The sequence below is a fragment of the Cololabis saira genome, chromosome 6 (assembly GCF_033807715.1).
Source record: "Cololabis saira isolate AMF1-May2022 chromosome 6, fColSai1.1, whole genome shotgun sequence".
In the NCBI taxonomy this organism is placed as follows: Eukaryota; Metazoa; Chordata; class Actinopteri; order Beloniformes; family Belonidae; genus Cololabis; species Cololabis saira.
Genome location: NC_084592.1, coordinates 40122848 through 40150195, shown reverse-complemented (window position 1 = coordinate 40150195; position 27348 = coordinate 40122848). Strand labels below are relative to the sequence as shown.

At 45.7% G+C, this 27348-nt stretch overlaps 2 protein-coding genes across 2 annotated transcripts; both read left to right on the top strand.

Moving 5' to 3' along the window:
• The first annotated feature begins 1307 nt into the window (after positions 1-1307).
• Positions 1308-2436, top strand: LOC133445632 (trace amine-associated receptor 13c-like). The gene is made up of 2 exons (XM_061722955.1): positions 1308-1474; positions 1626-2436. The coding sequence occupies exons 1-2, from the start codon at positions 1308-1310 to the stop codon at positions 2434-2436; spliced, it is 978 nt and encodes a 325-aa protein (XP_061578939.1).
• Positions 2437-9969: 7533 nt separating this feature from the next.
• On the top strand, positions 9970-11051 carry LOC133445630 (trace amine-associated receptor 13c-like). The gene is made up of 2 exons (XM_061722954.1): positions 9970-10142; positions 10241-11051. The coding sequence occupies exons 1-2, from the start codon at positions 9970-9972 to the stop codon at positions 11049-11051; spliced, it is 984 nt and encodes a 327-aa protein (XP_061578938.1).
• Positions 11052-27348: the final 16297 nt, after the last annotated feature.

Here is a 27348-nt window from a genome sequence, read left to right as displayed (position 1 = left end):
GACCACCTCAGGAACAGGGACGGGCTGTGGCTGTCGCCACCGCCGTTGAAAACACCTGGGATCGCCTCGAGCCAGGTGTGTTCCCCAGAAGGGGGGAATAGGCTGGGGTGCATCCGGGACCACCTCGGCAACAGGAGGAAGTCCATCCAGGAGCACAACTGGAACAGGCTGGGGCTGCTGACAGGTCCCTGTCCTCTTCACCATCTGGTGGAAGAACTCCACTCTGTTAGGGTAGAAGAGCTCCCACAGATCAAGAGTCTCTCCTGCTGGGTCCATGATGGCTGGTCCGTTCTGTTAGGAATGAGGTTGGAGTTGGACCCAGATGTAGGAGAGCAGGGGGCAGGATTTTCAAAAAATGTGATATATTTAACTTAAACAAAACCAAAACGCTGCTAAGCAGGATACAAAAACCAGAGCTTAAACAAGAATCAAAAATTACAAAAACCTGACTTGGAAAACACGGAGTGAGGAAACAGTACAGACCAGCAGGGAGCAAGAGAAAGTCAAGACCAGATATACAGAAGGGTTAACGAGACACAGGTGCAGACGATCAGGGCAGATGGGAAACAAGGAAGTCAACCCAGAACTAAAACACAGGATTCAAAATAAAACAGGAACTATCAAACCATAACAGCTGCCACCATGCCCCAAAACCTGATAAGCATAAGTTAAAGGAGTATGAGGCTCCTTTTAAGAAATGAGACTCTATAGCGCCACCTTCACCATGATGGCCGTCGGGGGTACTGCAGCCAACAGCGAAGCCGGCACGGGAGAACGGGGAGAACGTGCATGCAGCGTCATGTGACGTCACATCCGCCGCCCAGCGTGGGAAATTCGGGCCCGGAATTGCAGCACATTTTGCAGCACACAGCCTGTTCAAGGCAACAGAGAGATACACTAGAGGGCTTATTCTTTTTGGTTTGGAACGCTTCATCTGACATTATTACTAGAAAACTTAAAACATTTACGAATTTTTTTCATAAATCCTGCCTCAATGCTGCCTCAAGCTCCTTTAATGGATGGACGGATATGGATGCCTTGTAGCATGATCAAACTCAGAGAAGCTTACAAAGTGTGTAATGTGCGTCTGTAATTCATAGAGGAAGGCGATGGCAAAGGAGAGGGAATAAATTATGTTTATAGGAACCACAGTTGGAAGAAATCTAAGTTTAGGGAGAACAAAGAAAGTTAAGGAAACCAAACCCTTTAGAGAAGAAATAATGCACAGGGGGGTGGAGTTGGAGAGGATAGTGGAGATAAAAGGATGGTCTTCACACCCAAAGCTCACTAGTCTATCCTTTCTCCACATGATGGAAGAAGGGGAACTCTGCTTTCCACAATTCTTCAACTCCTCTTGCAGGAGGCTGAACCGTCCTCACTTTGAGGTCATGCTCACCTACATCATGCTTTCCTCCATTGCTGTACTCACTGCAATTCTCAACTTGCTGGTCATCATCTCTATCTCATACTTCAGGTGTTTACTTTTATTGTGCAAAGTCTTCATGGCTCACTATTCTCTGCAACTGCTTTCTCAAGTGTGATAATTTAATTCAGTGTTTGTCTTTCTCCTCTGCAGATATTTGACACTACAAGTAACCATATGTTTTACAATTGTTCCTCTGCAGGCAGCTTCACACCCCCACCAACCTCCTCCTCCTGTCTCTGGCTGTCTCAGACTTCTTCGTAGGCCTTTTCCTGTTTTTTCAAATGATTCTCATAGATGGCTGCTGGTTCCTCGGTGATCTCATGTGTACTTTGTATCAGTATTTTGCATATATCGTCACCTCTGCTTCGATAGGAACAATGGTGATCATATCTATTGACAGATATGTTGCTATTTGTTACCCTCTGCACTACTCGCAAAAAATCACACCGAAAAGAATGAAGATCTGCATCTGTTTATGTTGGATATGCTCAGTCATATTTCAGAGTCTGATTCTGAAGGATAATCTGAAACAACCAGGCAGCTATAACTCCTGCTACGGAGAGTGTGCCTTTGTCATTGACCATATCGCTGGATTTGTTGATCTGACTTTTTCCTTCATTGTTCCCATCGCTGTTATTGTGCTTCTGTATCTCAGAGTGTTTGTGGTGGCTGTGTCTCAGGCCCAGGCCATGCGTTCTCACATTGCAGCTGTCACTCACCAGCGCTCGGGAACGCCTAAGAAATCTGAGCTGAAAGCAGCCAGGACACTCGGGGTTGTTGTTGCGGTGTTTCTGATATGCATGTGTCCATTTTATTGTGTTGCTCTCACAGGCCAGGACAGCTCTCTCAATGCTTCCTCTGCAACTTTTGTAATATGTTTGGTCTACTTTAACTCCAGTCTAAACCCAATCATCTATGTCTTTTTTTATCCATGGTTCAGAAAATCTATCAAACTCATTGTCACACTACGGATACTCCAGCCTGAGTTCCGTGAAGTCAACATGGCATAAAGATACCAAATGACATGGAAACTGTTTTATGAGCAGCTAAATATCAAATGTAAAAGTACGGGTGATGTAAATACAGTATGCAAGTCTTTATAAGGTGCATGTTACTTATGAGACAGTGCATTAAGGGCCATTGCTTATAACTGGCAAAAGCATCATCGATTATGGAACAGGGTTATTTGAAATACAGTATATCATTGCCCTTATGGGGTGAATTTGTTTCCTGAATTTCTTTTACATCTTGAAACATATTCAATTTTTTCTTTGTTATGCAGGATTTTAGGACATTTTTTGTTCGTGGATGAATATGTCAATATTGGGGTATTTTATCAACGAAGTTATGGGGCACAGCAATTCTGAAATCAGGCCCAAAGCTACAGACACACAACAGTAACTGGTGGACACCGGTCTGGATCCAAACAATTGGAGAAGTTTTTGCCTAGGCCAGTTGAAATCTTTTGTGGTATTTCTAATACATAGTAGTTTCACTTAAATGCTGTTGCCAAAATCACACACATTCTCTAAAATGCTGTAACTCTTCAACCATTTACATGTTAGCCGTAATTCCAACGGATTCTGGAAGCTGAGAAGTGCAGCTTTAAGCTGATATGCAGTCAGGTGTGTATATGGGCACCACTGCCAGTACCATAATGTGCTGTATATCCAGAGGCCCTGCTTGCCAACAAGCATACCAGGGAAATGATTGGGGCTCCAAGGCAAAAGGGGGTCCCTAGGGCCAACCGATTTAGAATCACAACAGAGCAGTGAGGATGAAAATTTGCAATGACATAGGTTGCGAACTCCAACCATCTTACTTCCGCATTGAGTCTCTAAGTTTTGTTAAGAACTAAGATTAATTGCAGTTTCTCGACTGGTCACTAGAGGCTGGGTCCAAAAACGAACCAATTTCCCATGTTAAAATGTCCAACTTTAGAGCAGAAATAAAGAAATTTACAGCCTGGTTCAAAAAACGTTTTGGTCTTAATAGTTTGAGTTCACATCCATGACTACTCTGAGGGTGGTGATTTTTATTTGTACCAATCTAGGAGAGTTTATATCAAGCAATACATTCATTTCTAACATGATTGATTGGCAATCGGCTCAGCCAGTTGCAAGCCATTATTATTTCCTCTTCCAAAATTGTCATGCTAAATCTTCGCGAAGCAAATAGTCGTTGGTATTAACTCAGCTAAACATGACAGTCATTTTAATTTCCGCCGTCGAGTCAACATGTTAAATGGTATATCCTGCTGTCAAGTGGTTCAGATAATATATAAGCTAATTTAGCTCGGAGCAGCTCAGTCCATCTATCCACCAATCTTCGTCCGCTTATTCTGGAACCAGGTCGCGGGCGAAGCAGTCTGAGCAGGGATGCTTCTTTCCCTCACCCCCCACACTTCCTCCAGCTATTTCGGGGAGACATAGTATCTCCAGCATGTCCTGGGTCTTCACTGGGGTCTTCTCCTGGTGGGACATGCCTGGAACACCTCTTTGGGGAGGCATCCAGGAGGCATTCAATACAGATGCCCAAGCCACCTGACTTCTCTCGATTTGAAGGAGCAGCTGCTCAACATGAGCTCCTACCGAGTGACCGAACTCCTCATCCTATCTCTAAGGGAGCGTCCAGCCATCCTGCGGAGGAAACTCGTCTCATCCGCGATCTTGTCCTTTTGGTCATTACCCAAAGTTCACGACCATAGGTGAGGGTAGGAGCATAGATTGACCAGTAAATCAAGAGCTTTGCCTTTCGACTCAGCTCCTTCTTCACCAAGACGGTCCGGTACACCGACCACCTAACTGCAGATGCTGCACCAATCCGTTTGTCAATCTCCTGCTCCATCTTTCCCTCACTCGTGAACAAGACCCAGAGATACTTAAACTCCTCCACTTGAGACACGACCTCTACACCCACCTGGAGAAGGCATGACAACCTTTTCCGGTGGAGAACCTTGTCCTCGGATTTGGAGGTGCTGATTGTCATCCCAGCCACTTTGCACTCAACTGCGAACCGTTGAAGTTCCTGAGGCCAACAGGATAACATTGTCTGCAAAAAGCAGAGATGAGATGGTTCCCAAACTGGATCCCCTTTCCGGCCCCTGGCTACACCTAGAAATCCTATCCATTAATATTATTAACTTAACTGGTGACAAAGGGCAGCCCAGCCAAAATCTGGCTCAGTCCATCCTGCTAATTTTGAGTGTCACAGTAAAGACACCTGCAACCAACTTGTTTACTCAGCTAGCAGGCTGAAAATAAAATAGCTATCTTGGACAAAACACGTTCTTCAGCTACAGTATCAAAGCAAAGCTGTGTCCAGGTAAATTTAACTTCATTAATGTTTAATGTGCTTCTAAGGTCCATGGATGGAAATGATTGTGCGTTGTGTGCCAGTGATGTTTATATCTTATTTGAAACAATAAAAATAGACACTATTTAAAATAAAATTATTCTGTCACATTTTTCTTTGGGGTCAGATTATTTATTATATAAAATTGATTAGATTAGATTAGCTTTTATTGTTGCTGATTTTATTGTCAGTTGGAGCGGCCCCCTGTGAAATTTTGCCCCAGACCCCAAGAAACTAGAATTACCTCTGTGTTTATCAGCTGTCAGCTTTCAGAATCTGTTGGAATTACATTGACAGCGTAAATGGTCGAAGAGAACAATGGGACATTCAGTTTATTTTCTGCAGCTCTTTTGGAATCTCTCCCTCCATATAATTGCTGACAGGTGTTTCTTTGTGAAAGTCAGATCACATCTTCAACTGAAAGAAATTCTCTTCTCTTTTTTCAGACATGTGTTTTGCAAGCCACACATTCCAGTAAGAACGTGTATTTTTTGGGGATATCTTCCTGGTGAATTTAAACCTTATGTGCCTCTGTCGTAATGTCAGGGATGTTGATATCAGGTGATGGGCGTTTGATGCGAAGCGCACCTCCCATAAGCATTCAGGGGTCCGTTTCACAAAGCAGGTTTAGTGAAAACTCTGAGTCTGTTAACCCTGAAATGAGGGAAACTCTGAGTTTTCCGTTTCACAAAGGGAGGTAACTCAAACCAGAGAAAGAGAGGTAACTCTAGCCTGTTTCACAAAGAGAGGTAACTTAAGCTCTTGGTCAGTTACCGTAGTAACAGATGCTCTGAACCTAACCTGGTCGGGACCAGGTTTATCTCAATGAACCTGGAGTTTCTCTGCGTCTCCGCCTCTTTCAGAGCCGCACGCACATTTGATTTCCTCATTCATTCAGTCAGCAGGCGAGTTTTGGCGAAGTTCTGCCGTCTGTCATTAAAAACAGAGTCAGTATATATATTAGAAGTCCATTGTCACGAACATGGCATGTCCTTTTGATGAAGACACAATTGATGAAGGTGCAGAATTAATGCGCAGAGAATTAAATATTCGTCGGGAGATGGTTATCAGACCGCATAATACATGTACATTACAGTACATAGTCTCATTACAGGCCAAGCAATATGTGTTAATCATTTATTTGTTATAATTTTGATGATTGAATTGTTTAATGATTTCATAATATATTCTAATTTTTTGAGATTTTTTATTTGGGGTTTTCATAAACTGTGAGCCATAATCATCAAAATTATAACAAATAAAGGAAATTTGCAAGTATAGTTTTGCAATATATTCAAATTTTCCGACCTCCACCTGTATATTATTACATGAATAAATAAGAGCATAATACAGGGGTCTCCAACTCCGGTCCTGGAGAGACCTATCCAGCATGTTTTAGGTGTCTCCCTGCATGATTCTAATCAATGGTCGTCATTAAGTTCAAGGTCCGGACACTTCTGTTGCTGACACAGCTCCTTGTATCATGGTGTGCTGAAGCAGGGAAAGATCTAAAACATGCTGGATAGGTGCTCTCCAGGACAAGGGTTGGAGAACCCTGGCATAATATGTGTCTGTATTGGTTCAATACGGAACGCAACTTTTAATTCCTAATTACGGAACAATTCCGTATTTCAAGGGACGGGTGGAAAGCCTACATAAACCTGTCCAAGCCATCAAGGGGTTCCACAGGATTGCAGGTGAATGATGAAGAGATCTGTTAAATTGATTTTATATTATATTCTGTGCTGCGGTGTTATTCTTTTTTCGAAAAACATGTTCAAATTCGCCGTATGCGCGCATTAAAATCTCTAATTCCATTCGGGTGAAAAAGGACACGGCGTGAATTATGTGGATCTTCAGATGCAAACTAATCTTTCCTCAAAGGGATTTTGTAAATTGAAATGTTAAATAAAGTAAAAAAAAGTATGTGGATCTTTTGTTGTCGCCGGTTGCCATGTTGAATCGTTGTATCAGGGCTCCATTGATGCTGGCTTTTTATAGTTGTGGTGCACGCGCTTAACTCCAGGTGAAACTACTTAGAGTTGAGTAAATTAACTCAAATCCGCTGTTCTGGAATCGAAAACCCAGAGTTTCCGATCTCAGAGTAGATCAACTAAGAGTTCAGGATTAGACTCAGAGTTTGTTGAACAAATTCCGAGTTTAAACCTGAACTCCGAGTTGACTTATCCTGAGATAGGAAAGTCGGAGTTTTCGGTTCCAGAATAGCGGATTTGAGTTAGTTCAATCAACTCTGAGTTTGTTAAGCTCGAGCTAAGCGCGTGCGTGAGGGATATAAAAAGCCATCATCAGTAGAGCCCTGATACAAGGATTCACCATGGCAACCGGCGACAACAAAAGAGCGACATACTTTTTCTTTTTTTTTTTAAACTTTATTTAACATTTCAATTTACAAAATCCCTTTGAAGAAACATTTGTTTGCATCTGAAGATCCACATACTTCACGCCACTGGAGTTAGAAGTGTTAATACGTGCGTATGGCGAGTATGAGAACATATTTCGGAAAAAAAACACGAAACACGAGGAGAGAATTGGTGATGAAACCAGTGGAGGAATGGTATTGAATGAAATTTTATTGTCATTTAGATAAGGGGCAGTCGCACACCTCGGCTTCAGGGGAAAATGTAAATGTTTTTTTAATTTTTTTTATACATTTCATATCTTATCTCATATCTTGAAATGTGATGTCCCAGCGTCCCTGAAGACAGTGGTCGCTATCAATGTCGTTTTTAGTGCGCTCTGCAGTGTTACTAACTTACAAAAATGAAAATGAATCAGACAACCACGCAATAAAAAAAAAAAGAAAGAAGGCAAGTGATGAGTCCAATGTTGCCCCAGCAGCAGAAGATATTAACGAGGCTGTTAGCCACTGATGGATCAATTATGCAAGTTCATTTTAAGGTAAGATATCAAATCACCCTACCCTCTTATGAATCTGTTTAAGCGAAATATTTGACTTTTTTTTTTACTCTCTCCCTCTCTTTCTCTCTTCTGCTCCCTCCCTCTCCTTTTTGCATTTGGACTTTAACTGTTTGAAGTTAAACTCGGATGTCCCTGTGATATTGTTGCACTGACATAGTGAATAAAATACGTTGCGTTTGTCAGATACGCCTTTTCTGCTCTCTCTGCCGCTTACTGTCCGTGGTGCAGAAAACGGATGTGTATTGCGTAATGGCCCATTGGCTGAATTGACGCCACTGAGGGAGGAGACAGAGAGAAACTCAGGCTTTATTGAAGTAAACCTGCTAGCGAGCAGGTTAGGTTCAGAGGCTCAGTTGCCATAGTAACTGACTCAGAGTTTGAGTTAACTCGCTTTCTGGAACTGAAAACTCCGGATTTCTCTCATCTCAGGCTTAACAAACTCAGGATTTTCACTAAACCCGCTTCCTGGAATACCCCTCAGGTCTCTGAGCTTCTCAGTTTCTCGTCATTAGTACTCTCTACACTGAGAGGGTTCCACCAAGTACTTTGGCCTGGGAATGTTGGCATCACCTTTTCTCATCTTCAGAAAGGGATAGAGTTCACAGATAAATGAAACATGTAATTCTAAAGTCTGCAGATGTTTCTTTTTAGCTGCCGAGTCATTCTATAATTAGGGGTACATGTCATGTCCATGGGCTGTATTTATCAGTTTTACTAAATATTCACTTAAATCAATTATCAACTTTATATCAGGGCACATTTCTCTTTCATTTAATACAAAAAAGTCAACAGATTCCATAATTTATTTTTCAAAAAATGCTTATTCTATACTGGATTTTGTTGTTTTTGTGCTGTCCGATTTGCTAAATGCTCTTCAGAGTAACACTAAAATACATTTTTTTGTATTTAACTTCCATAATTATTTGTTCAAAATAATCATTAAAATATGAGAAAGGTGTTTTAAAAACTATTTGGTTCATGCATGTACATTAAATCATCCACTTTGTGTGTGTCCGAGAAATCTCTGTCAACTGTTACCCATTGAAAAAACCCCTATAAATCAGCAATGGTTTGCTCCAAAGTCACATGTCCAAAATTATATGATGTCCCTTCCTTCAGGGAGGGAGATTTGAAGACAGTGTGGTAAATTTCTACTCCTCCTCTTCAATACTTCATCAATATTATTGTGTGCACATAGAGTGGTTTAATTGATCGTCAACTGTGTTATCAACATGTTCTTGTGAACTTGCTTTACATGTTATTTTTACAAAAATACAGAGAAACTGTATAAAAACATAAGTTGATCAAGGCCATGTAGTGACAGGTCCAAGGTCTGCAGTTAGCACAAGGCCCTAAAATGGCCGAAATGTCAACTGTGTTACCCACCAACTGTAACACAGTTGACAGGGATTAACACGGTTGACAATGTTGGCAGTTTATTGTCATAGTTTATGCTTATATTGAGTGTTGTTGATAAAAAACATTCATGAACTATTGTTATAACACAGACATTACATAGTAATTACATAGGAGTACTACTATTTCTCCTGTCAACTGTGTTACTTTGCCTGTCAACTGTGTTATGAATGGTTTTTGGGTCATATACCTTTTAAATATTGACTAAACTGTAACAAAAAAGATGGGGAATATCTGTAGAGAGGGAGGTCTTACATAAGATTGGTGAATAACTCTAAATTCAGTGTAATATACATTTATGTTGAAAAAATTATGAATCCCTCCCGATAACATCTCATAGAATGTCCATTATGAAGCTCAAAATTCATATTTTCAAATCAGTTAGACAGGCAACCCTAAAACCCCTGGTGAATAGACTCAAAACCTTTCAAACAAATGTATGATCAAATGTCAATCAGTGCGTTTACATGGGAAGTTTAATTCCTTGTGTTCGTTTGAAAGGATTCAGTCTTCTTGCTCCTTGGGACCCCCCTCTTCATAATAAGGGCAGGCCATTTCTTGCTCCTTCACTATTCTTTAATTAATTTGATTGTATTGTTTATAAAACTTTAAGACAGTAATTTGGGGGAATGTTCTATATTTCCTTGGAGGAGAATAATTTTTACTTTAACTGTAGGTGTATCTTTGAATACCAGGTTCAGCCTCCACATCCCTCCGTCGAGAGGGAGGAGCAATGTGTAGCAAGCAGAGAGATAAATCAGTTAGAAGAAAAAGCATGTCTGACAGTATGCTTAAAGAGATTGGTAGCTGTTCATCTCCTCCTCTTTCTAATGATGCAAACAATAGAAGAAGAGGAACTTTGCTTTCCACAACTCCTCAACTCCTCCTGCAGGAAAACCAAACAGCTTCCCTCTGTATCAACGCTGGTTTGCATTATACTATCCACCATCTCTGTCCTCACTGTGACTCTTAACCTGATGGTCATCATCTCAATCTCACACTTGAAGTAATCAAACGTGTATCATTGTATAAAACATAAATGGAAGGGATCATATTTGGTGATAATGTTTTGTCTTCTCTGCTGTTGCTCTCTTACCTCCCCAGGCAGCTCCACACTTCCACCAACCTCCTCCTCCTCTCTTTGGCAGTGTCAGATTTCTTTGTTGGCTTCCTTGTTGTCTTCCAGATCCTGCTCATAGACGGCTGCTGGTACCTTGGTGACCTCATGTGTGTTCTGTATAATATTGTTGACTATGTTATTACTTCTGCCTCAGTAGAAACCATGGTGCTCATATCAGTTGACTGTTATGTGGCCATTTGCAACCCTCTCCACTACCTGACGAAAGTCACTCCAAAACGAGTTCGGATCGGTGTTGCACTATGTTGGATGTTTTCTTTCCTCTTTGTCTTTATAGTAATGAAGGAAAACCTTAAACAACCAGGCAGACACAATGCCTGCTCTGGAGAATGTGTGGTTGTTTTTGATGAAGTTGCAGGTTTAGTGGATATTTTGTTCTTCTTTATTAGTCCAGTCAGTGTCATTGTAGTTCTTTATGTGCGAGTGTTTGTGGTCGCCGTGTCTCAGACTCGGGCAATGCGCTCTCATGTTGCAGCCGCCACGCTTCGGGGATTAGTAAGGGTTACTGTGAAGAGATCTGAGCTCAAATCTGCCAGGACCCTTGGAGTTATTATAGTTGCCTTTCTAATCGGCCTATGCCCATATTTATTTCTCACAATAACAGGTCAGGAGACTATTGTGAGTGCCTCATCTGCTGTCTATGTTTTGTTCTATTTTAACTCCTGTTTAAATCCTATGATGTATCTCCTGTTTTACCCCTGGTTCAGGAAATGTGTAAAACTAATCGTCAGCCTTCAAATATTGAAACGTGATTCCTGTGAGGTCAATGTAGCATGAAGAGAGGAACCCTGGTAATGTGTCGGGACGCTGCCCACATCTTTGGTGTCAGCAGGTCAAATTAAACCTGTGATTTAATGGAGCCCAATATATTCAAAAATAATAGTTATTATTACACTATTGTTTTTGCCTCAAAGCTAACTTAGTATGTATTCATATCCCTATAAACATTAGTTGAATTATTTTTATTTTTGTCCCCATATTCTTTCATCTTACAATAGTCCACTCGTTCTCACATTAGAAAAATACTGTTCAAATAAATTCACTCCTAATAGTTGCAATAGTGAAGACAATGAGTGCAACAGACTGATATTAGAGCACAGCTGCAAAAAATAAAACAAATTATTATGTTTTATTGAAATAAACATTTTGAACTACAGCGACATCTGTGGCGTTACAGGTCAAAATTAACCTGTATAGATTTCTGTTAGGAAACAGCAAAAAGTCCTTTTTCATAAAACATAAAAAATATTTTACTCAGAACAGCAATTCCAACTTAAAAATGAAGCCACACATTAAGTATTGAACAACAATATGGCTTGTTACTACTACTACTACTACTACTACTGTCATTTAGCAGACGCTTTTATCCAAAGCGACTTACATCTGATAGAACAACACAAGCAAGAAAACACATAAGAGAGAGAATTTTTTTTTTTTATTATTTTATTTTATATTTTTTTATATGGTTAATATGATGTATTAATAATTTGATATGGTTTGTTAGTGTGCGTTGAGTTTGGTGTGTTGTTTACATGACTGAATCTCAGTATGTTATGGCTTTAGTGTGCTTCTTGTGGGAAACAAAGCTAGTTTTTTTTTCGCTTGCCCCCACCCCACAGTCTGCTTCCTTGTGCAGGATGCTGGTGTGGTTGTAGCCGGAAGTTCTCCCTCCAGCTGTTGGCAAACACCCTTCTCCTTTCCATGGTGGTCATCTCAAGTGGAATCTTTTTATGAGACGGTGGTATTAACAGCTCAGACGTGTTCTTTGTTTGGCATGTGACGCAGCATATTCATTTTAATAATAATAATAACTTGAATTTATATAGCGCCTTTCACGAAACCCAAGGTCGCTTTACAAAGGTGAAGAACAAACAAATGCAAAACAAAACAGGAAGGGACCTAGGCTAATATGGGAAAGCCAAGGAGGAGAAGTACAGTATGTTTTGTGCTTTGAAGCTGTGGAGAGTAGGGGAGTTGCAGATTTCAGGAGGGAGAGAGTTCCAGAGGGTGGGGGCAGCCACGCTGAAGGCCCTGTTTCCTAGTGTTTTTAGACGGTACGAGGGATGGAGAAGAGCCCAGCATCTGAAGACTGCAGGTTTCTGGATGGATTGTGTTGGTGGAGGAGGTCAGACAGGTATTCGGGGGCGAGAGAATGGAGCTCGGTATTGTTCAATGTTAAAAAGTCCTGCTGATTTTGCCATGTCTCGGTTAAACAAAGAAAATCAGGTTTCCTGTCAGTAATAATGTCATGGATAAGTAGTGCTTTATATCTAGAGAACAGGTTTAGGCAGCATGAAAGAGGCAGCAGAAGGGGGAGACCGGATGAGAGGACTGATGCTGTCAACACAGACCAGGAGCTAGACACAGCTAGTGTGCAGCCGCATGTGAGGTTTGTTGTGTTGATCTCGCACCGTAACATGAAAGTTCGTCGATGTCAACACAGGGATAGCACCGGCAACAGTGGGAATAAACTGATGTTGGGATGCTCTGTGTAGCATGGGCGTTGCAGGAGACCAAAAGATCTGATGACGTCAAGGCTAGGGTTGCCACCCGTCCCGTAAAATACGGAATTGTCCTTTATTTGAGAAAAAAATGTTGCGTCCCTTATTGAACTAATACGGGACGCGATTTGTCCCGTATTTTCATTAACACTCCATACACACGTCTATCACACACACATCAACACTAAATTTAACAATAATTAACAAAATAAAACACAGATTAGAGAATATTTTATGAAATCAATAAACATTTCCATCATCAAAATTATAACAAATAAAGGTTTAACATATCTTGCTTTGCATGTAATAAGACTAGGTAATATATTAGTTTCACCTTTTAAGTTGAATTATTGAAATAAATTAACTTTTACACCATATTCTAGTTGAATTATTGAAATAAATTAACTTTTACACCATATTCTAGTTGAATTATTGAAATAAATTAACTTTTACACCATATTCTAGTTGAATTATTGAAATAAATTAACTTTTACACCATATTCTAGTTGAATTATTGAAATAAATTAACTTTTAAACCATATTCTACTTGAATTATTGAAATACATTAACTTTTACATCATATTCTACTTGAATTATTGAAATAAATTAACTTTTACACCATATTCTTCACCTGTAGGCTATATTATACATCTGGGCTGATGTGGACATACTAGCATAGGAGGCTATTTCCGTTGCTAGTATGGTTGGCTGTCTCTACAGTCATGATGAAAGTTCAATGCTATTAAAGCACTTTAAACTTTAAATCAAAGCATTTTGTTTTTTCATGTAAAATAAACAAATTTTTATTCAGTTTAGAAGTTTTGGGGCTTTTTTTTTGGCTCCTGCGCTGCTGAAATCAGGGTGTCCCTTATTTCTATTTCTGAAAGGTGGCAACCCTAGTCAAGGCAGATAGACGTCGCTGCATGAGAGCACATGAAAAGAGTATTTAAGCACCATATCGATGGAGAGATAGCCAGCAAGTTAACAGCAGAGGACGGGAAACCTGGATAGCGCCAGCCAGTGGTGCGGCGACAAGAATAACAGCAGAGGCAGAGATGGTCCATGGCCCCCCTGGACGTAATCCAAGTGGTGGATAAGGAGGTAATCCGAGTTGAGACCCAAAGAGATTGGACAGTCCTGCAGATTATCTTGACATCCGGGCTGCGGATGCTAGCCCGCCGACAGGCAGCTGATGCTAGCGCCTGATAGCTGATCTCCAGCAGAGAGGAATCCTCAATCTTCAGAAATTAGCGTGAGTAGCATAATAAGAAAACTTGTTATAGCGGGATTGCGGATAAAGGTAAAGCAAAATAAAATGAAAAGTTAACCGCCGACATGCGCCAGCGTCCTCTCACATGATCACAATAAGGCCTCTCAAATTGTGACATGTTCACGTTTTTTCCCCGTTTCTATTTTCTATTGGACTGCCGAAAAGTCATGTGACTGCCCGCAGCTGCCTTGTGAAAATAAAAACATGGCGGCCATCCTTGTCTTTCTCAGTGGAAAATGCATTATTTTAAGGTAGTTTTGACATATAAAAGCATTTTGATCGTATTTCTAGCGAGAAATATACATTGAAATTTCATAATATTCGTTCAGTTGCTGTATATGATCTTTGGTTTGTTAGTTATTACGATGAATCTTTCAGGTCTCACTAAGTGCGCCACTATAGACAAAACCAAGTGGCTTGTATGCTATTTGAATTATTCTTTACATTACGTTTATATTTGTGTTATTTTGTGTAATTGTTGATGATATTATTACAATATAGAACAAAATAAAACAAATTTTAGTGCCCAGGGGATTACACATTTATTCTTCTTTGAATTTCAGCACCCCCATGTTTTTTGTGAGACAACTTGGAAATTATTGCTCGCTCCAAGATTAATTTTATGGTGCTTGCAGCGTAAATGCAACCTATAAAGTACTATCCATACATATATATTATGTTTGACACTCACATTGTGCAATAAAGTTTTTGAAATAAAAAAAAGATCCAATGACGTAATGAATCTAGCCACTTGTTAGGGACTCTTTATTAAGGAGTGTTTTCTTTTACTGACGTGTCTGTAGTGGAACAAAATTTCTCTACCCTGATGACAACCACCATCCTGGGCCTCATCAAAGGGGGGGCGAGGCAGGGTACAGGACCCTGGTAAATAGCATTCTTGTCTATGGAGAGGAGAATGATCTCGTCCTCAACACAGACAAATAATAATTGACTTCAGGAAGATCCCTCCCCCACTACAGCCTCTCATCTTCAAAGGGGCCGAGGTGGAGAGGGCTGACAGCTACAGATTCCTGAGACTGCAGGTTACATCTGACCTGGGCTGGACTTGCAACAACACAGCTACAGTGAAAAAGCCCAGAAAAGGCTTTATTTCATCAGGCTGCTCAGGAAAGCAGGTCTTAATCAGCCAACAGTGGACTGATAGAGATCACTGTCTGGTATGGTAACACTACACAGGCAGAGAGGAAGGCTCTGCAGAGAGCCAAAAAGCCTGCAGAGAGGATCACAGGGACAAACCTTCCTTCCATGGACACCAAGTATGAGCAACGTTGTCGGAAAAGGGAAGATGGAATAATCAGAGATGCACTCCACTCTCTGCTCAGATACAAACACTGCACATACAACCTGAGACACAGTAGAGCGGACAACCTCATTGCTAAATAAACACGCTTTTTTTAACAGCTTCTTTCCAGCCACAGTCAGATTGATGGCGGAAAAAGAATTACTGATGTGTGTCAATGTGCAATTTTTAAAAATTTCTTAAACTGTGCAATATCCCCTTTGGATATCCGCTAATGTTAAAAGGGGCTAGTGAAAGTTCAAGAGGCGGAAATGTTAGAGTGGAACTGAGGTGCAAGTGCTCACCTGGAAAATGCCAACGTTGGGTTATGGGAGAAAAACTAATCCATTTTAGATTCAAAAGGTTAGTAGAATCAGTCTGTGATATCATGCAAACAGCAGACAGAAAGGGAATGACGCAATATGCCATGCTAACATAGGTAACTTATGGTAGCTGAGTTAAGGTTGGGGTATTACAACCATTTCTTTTGGACATTTGCTCAATTTTGATGAGTAGTTGTTGGCCAGTATCTCCTGTTAACATGGTGGTGTACAGAGAGATAAAAAGAGGCTTCTAGATCTTTCTCTGCCTTTAGCCCAAAGATAGCTTGGATAGGCTCTAGCATACTCCAGTGACCTAGAACAGAAGAGAGCAGGTATTTTTATTATTTTATTTATATATATATCCATCCATCCCTTTTCCACCACTTATCCGGAACCTGGTCGCGGGGGCAGCAGTCTCAGCAGAGATGCCCAGACTTCCTTCACCCCAGACACTTCCTCCAGCTCTTCCTCCAGACACTTGCTCCAGCTCTTCTGAGGGGAGTCCGAGGCGTTCCCAGGCCAGCCGAGAGACATAGTCTCTCCAGTGTGTCCTGGGTCTTCCCCGGGGTCTCCTCCCGGAGGGACATGCCTGGAACACCTCCCTAGGGAGGATCCAGGAGGATCCGGTACAGATGCCCAAGCCACCTCAGCTGGCTCCTCTCAATGTGAAGGAGCAGCGGCTCGACTCCGAGCTCCTCCCGGGTGACCGAACTCCTCACCCTATCTCTAAGGGAGCGTCCAGCCACCCTGCGGAGGAAACTCATCTCGGCCGCTTTTATCTGTGATCTTGTCCTTTTAGTCATTATCCAAAGTTCATGACCATAGGTGAGGGTAGGTGCGTAGATCGACCGGTAAATCGACTCTCGACTTTTGACTCAGTTCCTTCTTCACCACGACGGTCCGGTACACCGATCGCATAACTGCGGACGCTGCACCGATCCCTCTGTCAATCTCACGCTCCATTGTTCCCTCACTCGTGAACAAGACCCCGAGATACTTGAATTCCCCAAGGGGGGCCTGACTCAATGGGAGACCCTACCAGGGGTGTAATGCCCCCGACAACATAGCTCCTAGGATCACTCGGGCAACACAAACCCCTCCATATATATATATATATATAGCTTAGCTTGAAAATAGATGGGTATTATAACAATTGTTCAATATAAATGAAAAATGTGTGGGTCAAATATATATATATATATATATATATATATATATATATATATATATATATATATATATATATATATATAGTATATATAGTTTTATGTTCAGACCATGTGGTTAATTGTGAGATTGTTACAGTTCCGCTCCTGTGCAACTTATCTGGTGATGTGGGGATTTTGGACTTCACTGCATCACCAGTGAGTATCACCAATGGAGAAAACCTCAGAAATGTGCATACGCCAGAGTTGATGTGTGCGTGAAGGACCGCAACTTTTCGCGTTCAAGTCACTTTATGAACATCCGACCGTTAGCGTAGAAAGTGGCGCACCTTGAAGTCACTGAGTTGACAATGAAATCCCTTTTATCACAGACATAGGGTAGTCAAAAGTGAGCTCACTCACCCAACAGCTAAAGGTTGGCTGAAACTGCATTATGCAACACGATGATGATCCTGCATTATGATCATTTTAAAGAATGAACTAAAAGTCCTCACAGATATGTGAGAGACTAATAAAAACCTAGTAGAAACTACTTAATCTGATTGCTCCTAAATGCAGCTCTATGAGCTATTGGGTTTTTGTTCATTAAATAGACACAGGTATGTGGGCTCGGTGTGTTTTGAACAAGGATAATGAAGGAGAATAATGTTTCTTACCGCAAGTTAAACCGCAAGTTAAACCGCACTTTTAATTAAATGGGAAAACATGGGAAAACAACATCCCACAACAAGCAACAATAAAGAGAGAGAAAGAACACCAGCGAAGCAGACAACAAAACAAACCTAAGGTGCGTCTAAAGAAAGTTCAATCGGTTCATTCACCATCGTGGCTAATTAGTCACAACACCACATCATATTAAAGTTTGTTTTTAATTTGTTCTCTTTGCATTGCTTGTTTGCTTGGCAACAGTTGTATTATGTTTTAAAGTTGTGGCTTGTTTTGTCTTACAGTTAACACCTCAGATGACATTGTTGTTATCTGACACTAATGATCACAGGTGTGAAAATCTCCTTCCACAATCATTAGGAGCAACTAATGACGTTCACACTTGAAATTGCTAAGAGCCTTATGAAGATCTTCTGTATATGGTGTGTGTGTGTGTGTGTGTGTGTGTGTGTGTGTGTGTGTGTGTTATACAACACTGAAGTTATTTACGGTCAATGATTTCCAAGACTAGACTAACGCTGACATTTGCAGGAGACTTGATTTTAACAATTTATTCACACAGTGTCAAATTTGTAAATTTGGAGCTATGCCTATGCTGAATCATGTTTAGCTATTTTCCAGGATTGTCCGAAAATGTTGCAGGGTACAGTGAATAGAACATATCAGCCTGGTGGATTACCCAGTGGGTCTGCTATGGCTTCATGGACCGTGCTCATTCTGCGAAACATGAAAGACAAATGGGTCCTGAGGAAAGGGAAAGTGGAGGACAAGTTCCAGTTTAACATCTCAGGCACAGCCATCCCAACCATCACAGAGAAGCCAGTCAAGAGTTTGGGGAAGGTTTTTGACTGCTCACTGAGAGATACAAAATCTATCCAGGCAGCCTGTTCTGAGTTGGATGGTTAGCTGAAAGCTGCGGACAAGTCCGGCCTACCTGGGAAGTTTAAGGCCTGGGTGTACCATCATTGCATTCTTCCAGGATCCTTTGGCCCCTCCACGTCTATGCGGTCCCTATCTCTACAGTGGATACCTAATGGTGGATTCACACTGGAAGCGTCAAACATTGCCTGTGGAGGCTCGGGACGCCTGCATCGCGCTGCTTACCAAAGTCTGCTGCGGATTTGGTCACATTGTTTAAACTGTGTTTTGTGATTAATAAGCACGGTTTTTAATTATTTTGCGTTGGATCGATGTAGCAAATAAAATCGTTCGGACCATACAGCCCCTCAACCATCAGTTACGTGTTTCACATGAGCAGAGTTCAAGTAAAAATGGCAGTCAAATAAGCAAAAATGTCAGTTTGCTGGATGAAATATATTAATTCCTGATAAAATAAGTTTGTTGGTCCACAGCTATGCTCATGTATGCATGTGAGTGAGTGTACGTTTGTGTGTACTACATGAAAGTACAATCTGCATTGAGGCTTCTTGCTTCGGGAATCCCAGTCTGTGATTGGACGCTGCCTCGGCATCGCCACTGCTCATTTGCATAAACTTGAGATTTTTCAACTTCAAATTGACGCTCTGGATGCCTCCAATGCGCTGCTCCCGACGCCTCAAATGCCTCCGTGGCCTTGGACGCCTCTCGCAGCGCGCTTTCATAGCAAATGAATGGCAACCGGACACCTATGGCGCTTTCAGTGTGAATCCAGGATTAGAGAGGAGGGTCAGCAACCACCTCCGGAGATGGCTTGGGTTACCCAGGAGCATGAGCAGCATTGCACTCTACGGGAACACCAACAAACTGCAATTGCCTTTCAAATCCTTGGAAGAAGAATTCAAGGTGACTAGAGCCAGAGAAGTGATTCAGTACAGGGACTCAAGTGATCCGAAGGTGGCTAACGCAGGGATCCAAGTGAGGACTGGCAGGAAATGGAGGGCAGAGGAAGGAGTTCAAGAGGCAGATGCAAGGCTGCGTCACAGGAGCCTGGTGGGAGTGGTCACACGAGGTCGAGCTGGGTTAGGATCCTTTCAAACTGCCCAGATGAATATCAAGGGGAAGGAGGGGCAACGTCTTGTTCAGGTGGAGGTGAGAGCGGCAGTGGAGGAAACAAGAACCTGCAAGGCAGTGGGAATGAAGCAACAGGGAGCTTGGACGAGATGGGAGAATGCGGTTGAGAGGAGAGTGACCTGGGCTGAGCTCTGGAAAGCCGAGCCTCACCGCATCAAATTCCTCATCCAGGCAGTGTATGATGTGCTACCAAGCCCGTCAAACCTGCACATTTGGGGCATAGCAGAGACACCAGCATGCCTACCATGTTCCAAGCGAGGAACCCTGGAACACATCCTCAGTTGCTGCACAAGGGCACTTGGAGATGGACGGTGTGGCAGGGTGCAGGATTGGGGCGTGGTCTGCAGGGGAGAGAGGGAGTGCGGGGGAGTGGCGCACAGGTGACGCGGCTGGAACAGCTGACGGTACACAGGTGAATCTAATCATTCTCTGTGTATTTCAGTAGGGTGTGGGCTCTGGAGAAGGGAAGGACGGAAGCAGACCAGAGGCGAGCAGCTCGGCTGACGAGGCCTCTGAACAGTTTGTGCCCGAAAGTATAAATAAAAGTCATTACAAAGATCCCGGTGTCCGCTGTCTCTGTGACCCCCGTAGCATCCAACCTGCTACAGTGGCACCCAACGTGAGGCACATACAGAATGACAGCGGAACGCGGAGGGGAGATGGAGCGGGCAGTGGCGTCTCTCGCCCAGGCGATGGCGGAGATGTCGGTCAGGCTCCAGGACCAGGCCGAGCGGCAGACGGCCACCCTGGAGGAGCTGGCGGCTCAGCAGGCAGGCAGGGCGGGTCGGGGTGGTCGCCCGGCCGCTCCCTTTGCGGGGGTCGTCCTGCAGAAGATGACGGAGGCGGACGACCCCCTCGCATTTTTTGATACCTTTGAGGCGGTGGCGGAGGCCTGTGATTGGCCGGCGGCGGAGTGGGCGGTGCGCCTCCTGCCGCTCCTGTCAGGAGAGGCGCAGATGGCGGCTCTCGCCCTCCCAGCGGCAGCACGCGCCACCTACGGCCCGGTGCGGCGGGCGGTGATGGACCGGCTGGGGCGATCCCCGGAGGACTACCGCCGCCGGTTCAGGGGGCTCCAGCTGGGGCCGACGGACCGCCCCTTCACCTTCGCCCACCAGCTCCACGACGCGGCGGTGAGGTGGCTGCAGCCCGGCGAGGCGGAGGGGGAGAAGCGGGTGGTGCAGCAGATCGTCCTGGAACAGTTTGTCCAGGGGCTCCCCACCCGGACGGCGGCGTGGGTCCGCTGCCATCGCCCGGGGACCCTGCAGGAGGCCATCACCCTGGCAGAGGACCACCTGGCAGTCCATCCGGCGGCTGCAGCCGCGGCGGGACCCGCAGCGCGTCCCATCCCTGCGCCGCGTCGGAGGTTCGCCGCGGCAGGGGGTCCCGCGACAACCACAAATAATGCTTCTCCTTTTTCTCCTCCCCAGAGCTCGCACCCGGTTCCACCCGCGCCAGCTGACTCGGCGGGGGCCCCTCAAACGCCTGGGCAGGGCTGCTGGCGGTGCGGCCAGCCCGGACACATCAGGCGGGAGTGCCCGCTGATGGAGGTGGGCCAGGTGATCCGGGTGGCCGGTCCGCCAGCATCCTCCCCAGACTCGGGAGGGACATACCGGGTTCCGGTAAGGATCCGTGGGGGTATACACTCGGCCTTGGTGGATTCTGGCTGCATGCAGTCGGTAATTCACCAAAGCCTGGTGCGACCCGAGGCTTTGATGAATGTGTCGTCCTGGGTTGAGGTGGTGTGTGTTCACGGTGATGTGCATAAGTACCCCGTGGTACCAGTGGAAATTAGACACAAGGGGAAAAAGCATAGAATAAAGGCCGCGGTTAGCTCCCGCCTTTTGCATCCTCTGATTCTAGGACTCGATTGGCCGGGGTTTGGAAATTTGGTGAGTCAGTGTGTGGGGATGCAATCACGGCAGACAGGGACATGCGGTATGTGCGCTGTGCTCAGTGGTGACGCGAGGTTGTCCGACGCTGCAGACGGAGAGGGAGAGGGACCCGCGGAGGCTCCGGCGGAGGCTCCGGTGGAGGCTCGGCGGGACCCGCTGCACTCTATGGAAGATTTTCCACTCGAGCAGTCTCGTGATGATACTCTACGCTCAGCCTTCGACCAAGTGATACAAATTGATGGTCACAAGGTGCGCCCTGATGCAGCGCTCACGTATCCGCACTTTGCATTGAATAGGGACAGGTTATATCGAGTGAGCCGTGACACTAAATCTGGCCGGATTATTACCCAGTTGTTGGTACCAAAGAACCGCCGGGAAATGGTTTTCCAGGCGGCTCATTATAACCCGATGGCTGGTCACATGGGGTGCGACAAAACACTGGCACGCATAATGGACCGATTTTATTGGCCGGGCATTTGGGGGGAGGTGCGCCGCTGGTGCGCCTCCTGTCCCGAATGCCAGCTAGTTAACTCCCCGGCTGTGCCAAAAGCACCTTTGCAGCCGTTGCCATTAATGGAGGTTCCATTTGAGCGGGTCGCCATGGACCTCATCGGTCCATTTCAGCGGAGCGCACGGGGATATCGTTTTGTACTAGTCCTGACGGATTATGCAACACGTTATCCAGAGGCAGTGCCGCTGCGCACCATCTCGGCAACGAGTGTGGCGCGGGCGCTGCTTCAGGTCATCTCCCGCGTCGGGATCCCGAAAGAGATTCTGACGGACCAGGGCACGCAGTTCATGTCACGAACACTGAGGGAACTTTACGGATTACTGGGCATTACGTCGGTTAGGACCTCCGTTTATCATCCCCAGACGGATGGTTTATGTGAGCGTTTTAACCGGACGCTTAAGTCCATGATCCGTAAGTTCATTCACGAGGACGCTCGGAATTGGGATAGGTGGCTTGATCCTCTGCTGTTTGCAGTGCGTGAGGTTCCCCAGGCCTCGACAGGGTTTTCCCCCTTTGAGCTGCTGTTTGGCAGAACACCGCGTGGGGTTTTGGACCTGGTTAAAGAAAACTGGGAGGATGGTCCAAGCCCCAGTAAAAATGAGGTTCAGCACGTCTTGGAGCTGAGAGCAAAACTCCATACACTGGGGAGGCTATCACGGGAGAATTTGCTCTCAGCCCAGGAGCGGCAACAACGGCTGTACAACAGAGGAGCCAGGCTGAGAAATTTCACTCCGGGAGACAAAGTACTTGTATTGCTGCCCACTTCTAGCTCCAAATTACTCGCCAAGTGGCAAGGGCCCTTCGTGGTCACACGGCGAGTGGGGGACGTGGACTATGAGGTGGTGCGTCCTGACAGGGGTGGAGCGACACAGATGTATCACGTCAACCTCCTTAAAGCCTGGAGGGAGGCGGTGCCGGTCGCTCTGGTGACGCAGGTAAGAGAGAGAGATGAGTTGGGGCCTGAGGTGCCAAACTCGGCGAATCCAGCCTCGCTCGCTTGTGGGGACCAGCTCTCCGTGTCCCAGAGGGCCGACCTGGCCTCGTTGCAACAGCGGTTTGCTGATGTGTTCTCTCCCTTACCAGGACGCACAAACCTCATAGAGCACCAGATTGTGACACGCCCGGGGGTGACGGTGCGCTCACGTCCCTACCGGCTGCCGGAACACAAACGCAAAGTGGTGAAGGCCGAATTGGACGCCATGCTGGCAATGGGGGTAATAGAAGAGTCCCACAGTGGCTGGTCTAGTCCCATCGTTCTGGTGCGGAAGAAAGATGGGTCTATACGCTTCTGTGTGGACTATCGCAAGGTGAATGAGGTGTCACGTTTTGACGCGTACCCGATGCCTCGGGTCGACGAGCTCCTGGATCGGCTGGGCACAGCTCGCTTTTTCACGACACTGGATTTGACCAAGGGCTACTGGCAGATTCCCATGTCTCCAGAGTCTAAGGAGATCACGGCTTTCTCCACTCCGTACGGTTTGTACCAATTTCGCACACTTCCGTTCGGCTTGTTCGGAGCCCCTGCCACGTTTCAGCGTCTCATGGACAGAGTACTGCGCCCGCATGCTGCGTATGCTGCCGCCTATCTAGATGACGTCATCATCTATAGTGACAGCTGGGCGGAGCATGTGCGGCAGGTGGGTGCGGTGCTCGGTTCACTGAGACAGGCGGGGCTCACGGCCAACCCGAAGAAGTGTGTGGTTGGACGGAGGGAGGTACGGTATCTGGGGTACCACTTGGGAGGCGGGCAGGTGCGTCCCCAGGTAGACAAGACAGCTGCGATTGCGGCCTGCCCAAGACCCAAGACCAAAAAGGAGGTTAGGCAGTTCTTGGGGCTGGCGGGGTATTACCGGCGGTTCATTCCGGACTTTGCCGATCTGTCCAGCCCCCTGACTGACCTGACCCGAAAGGGTGCCTCAGATCCGGTCCAGTGGACGGAGCAGTGCCAGCAGGTGTTTGAGAGGGTGAAACAGGCCCTCTGCGGGGAGCCGCTCCTTTATACTCCTGACTTTTCTCTCCCTTTTGTTCTGCAGACTGACGCCTCGAACAGAGGGCTGGGGGCCGTTTTGTCCCAGCAGGTGGAGGGGACGGACCGCCCCGTGCTATACATCAGCCGCAAGCTGTCGGAGAGGGAGGGGCGGTATAGCACGGTGGAGAAGGAGTGCCTCGCCATTCGGTGGGCGGTCGGGTCCCTGCGCTACTACCTCCTGGGGCGCCCATTCACCCTCTGGTCGGATCATGCTCCCCTCCAGTGGCTCCATCGCATGAAAGATACCAATGGGCGGATCACACGTTGGTATTTGGCTTTACAGCCCTTTAATTTCAGAGTGGTTCACAGGCCGGGGGCTCAGATGGCGGTCCCTGACTTCCTCTCCCGCTCCGGGGGGGGGGGAGTTGGCTAGGCCGGACGGTCCCCGGCCTGAGTCGGGCGATGGGGGTATGTGGCAGGGTGCAGGATTGGGGCGTGGTCTGCAGGGGAGAGAGGGAGTGCGGGGGAGTGGCGCACAGGTGACGCGGCTGGAACAGCTGACGGTACACAGGTGAATCTAATCATTCTCTGTGTATTTCAGTAGGGTGTGGGCTCTGGAGAAGGGAAGGACGGAAGCAGACCAGAGGCGAGCAGCTCGGCTGACGAGGCCTCTGAACAGTTTGTGCCCGAAAGTATAAATAAAAGTCATTACAAAGATCCCGGTGTCCGCTGTCTCTGTGACCCCCGTAGCATCCAACCTGCTACAGACGGTACAGGTAGAGACATGACCAGGTCCTTAAGACCATTGCTGAAGCCATCAGCACAGGACTGATGTGGTCAAAACAGTTCCGACCAAGAAGACCATTGCCTGCCAGAAGAACATCATCTGCAGGCATTCTGATGTCTGCAAGGGACTGGCAGGTGCTGGTGGACCTTGAACATCAGCTGAAGTTCCCCAGCCATATTGCAGTCACCACTTTTCGACCAGACCACCAAGCAAGGAGCTGATGAGCTAATGGAGCTAATGGAGCTGACAGCCCCGTGGGAAGATAACCTGGAAGAGGCCTTTAAGAGGAAGTTCTCCAAGTACGCAGGACTGGTTAGTGACTGTCAGCAGGCTGATTGGAGAGCAAAGTGTTTCCTTGTAGAAGTTGGATGCAGAGGATTTGTTGCCCGGTCCTTGGTCAGAGCCTTCAGTAGTTTAGGCATCGAGGGAGAAAGAAAGAGGAGAGCCACCCGCAATACCGCCGATGTGGCAGAGAGAGCCTCAAGATGGCTGTGGCTTAAGAGAGGGGAACCATGGAGTCATGGTAGCTAGTTAGCCATCTGGACGCCCATGAATTTAGCAGGGTACAGTGAATAGAAGCATTTTCAACATATCAGCCTGGTGGATTACCCAGTGGGTCTGCTATGGCTTCATGGACCGTGCTCATTCTGCGAAACAAGAAAGAAAAATGGGAAGTCACAAAAATGTCAGGCTCCTGCTCTTTTCCAGAAATACAATTTTCTATATTGTAATTCAGGTCCCTGCAGTTCGACTTAATAGTCGCTTCATTTTAAATTACATCCAATCTAGACTAAGTGCTAACAGGCCAATTAAAGACCCATTGATAAACTCAGTTTGAAACAGATATGTGGACGGATGGAGCATTCCTTATCCAGCGTTGATTTCTTAGTACTTGGTACTTAGCTTTGATGCTTAATATTACTGATAAACTAGAGCAATACCATCAGAGGTCGTGGGGGCAGTTTTGAGCATAATGAGTCATTTGATCATCAAATATGAAAAAAATTCAACCGCTTAGGATTAACTCGCAGAAGCAGACTATCAAACCTTTTCGCGGACATCTCAAAGTAGTGAAAAATACACTTTAGTTCAATACTCTCACACACTGCATGCTTCTTTATAGTTGAAGCAATGCAAACGTCATACCACACAAAGATATTATTTTCATAAAAAACACAAGGTAAGTGTGTTTTGGTATTTAGTTCCTGTTTTTTTTTTTTTAAACCCTGTGTTCTTGTGTTTAAGTTATGTCTTGACTTCCCTTGTTCCCATCAGCCCTGATTGTTTGCAACCTGTGTCTTGAGGTAGGGCCAGTGACACATCATTCATTTTCATTTAAAAACAACAGTTTCTCCAAACTATATTTACCTCCCACCAAACTGTCTCAAAACTCTCACTGACCACAACTCTCTATCATACACACACATTTTGAATGGAGCCTGAGGGGTTTATATCGCTATCAGAACATGCAGCAAAATCCAAACCACTTTCTGAATCAGTCACGTGGTACAGCCTGGCAGCGAGTCTTGGGACATCATCATTTTCAGTTCTGCCCTCCTCTACTCCACACTCTTCGAAGTCTCGAAACATCACATCACTATCTACGTCTGTCCTGCATTTGAGCCCTAATCTACCATTCCGTGACATTACGGACCATCCCGCATGGACCCAGCATTACTCTTTGGGAGTACTTATGCCTGGAGGCAGAGAAAACTAGGCGGCGTATGGAGGAAGAGGAATCCCCCTTCTGGGGGCCGGCTGGCTCTAGGCGGGCCCAAGAGCATTCAGGTTCAATACCGGAAAAGAGGTGAGGCGTCAACCCCCTCCTGTCCCCATTCCAGGGGTGTTCCCGGACGCACACCACCATGTCCCCTTTCCCGAGGAGGTCCCAGATGTGCCCCTGACCATATCTGTTCCTCTGCCTGCTACCAGGCCCCTGCCCAGGACTTCATCTGCTACCAAGCCGGCGCCCCGGCACCTGCCCAGGACCCTGCCCACGCCGCAGGCCTGGACTTTGCCGAGAGCTCTGCCCACGCCGCAGGCCTGGACTTTGCCGAGAGCTCTGCCCAGACCCGAGGGCGGCCCCCTGAACTCACTACAAAATTAGGTCATCGTTGCATCAATTCCAGTATTTAGGACATTCCCTTTCCGTTATGAGTTGTCTTTTGTTCATTTGTTTCAGGATTTGTATTTGTCCATCCATCCATCCATCGTCCGCCGCTTATCCGTTCCCGGGTCGCGGGGGCAGCAGCCTCAGCAGAGATGCCCAGACTTCCTTCACCCCAGACACTTCCTCCAGCTCTTCCGGGGGGAGTCCGAGGCATTCCCAGGCCAGCCAAGAGACATAGTCTCTCCAGCGTGTCCTGGGTCTTCCCCGGGGTTTCCTCCCGGTGGGACATGCCTGGAACACCTCCCTAGGGAGGTGTCCAGGAGACATCCGGTACAGATGCCCAAGCCACCTCAGCTGACTCCTCTCAATGTGAAGGAGCAGCAGCTCGACTCCGAGCTCCTCCCAGGTGACCGAACTCCTCGCCCTATCTCTAAGGGAGTGTCCAGCCACCCTGCAGAGGAAACTCATCTCGGCCGCTTGTATCCGCGATGTCGTCCTTTCAGTCACTACCCAAAGTTCATGACCATAGGTGAGGGTATGTGTGTAGATTGACCGGTAAATCGAGAGCT

Excerpts from the sequence above, each read along its gene's own strand:
- LOC133445632 (XM_061722955.1), top strand. The coding sequence starts at position 1,308 with ATGATGGAAGAAGGGGAACTCTGCTTTCCACAATTCTTCAACTCCTCT. Across the intron at positions 1,475-1,625 it reads ATCTCTATCTCATACTTCAG|GCAGCTTCACACCCCCACCA; the intron begins GTGTTTACTTTT and ends GTTCCTCTGCAG.
- LOC133445630 (XM_061722954.1), top strand. The coding sequence starts at position 9,970 with ATGCAAACAATAGAAGAAGAGGAACTTTGCTTTCCACAACTCCTCAAC. Across the intron at positions 10,143-10,240 it reads ATCTCAATCTCACACTTGAA|GCAGCTCCACACTTCCACCA; the intron begins GTAATCAAACGT and ends TTACCTCCCCAG.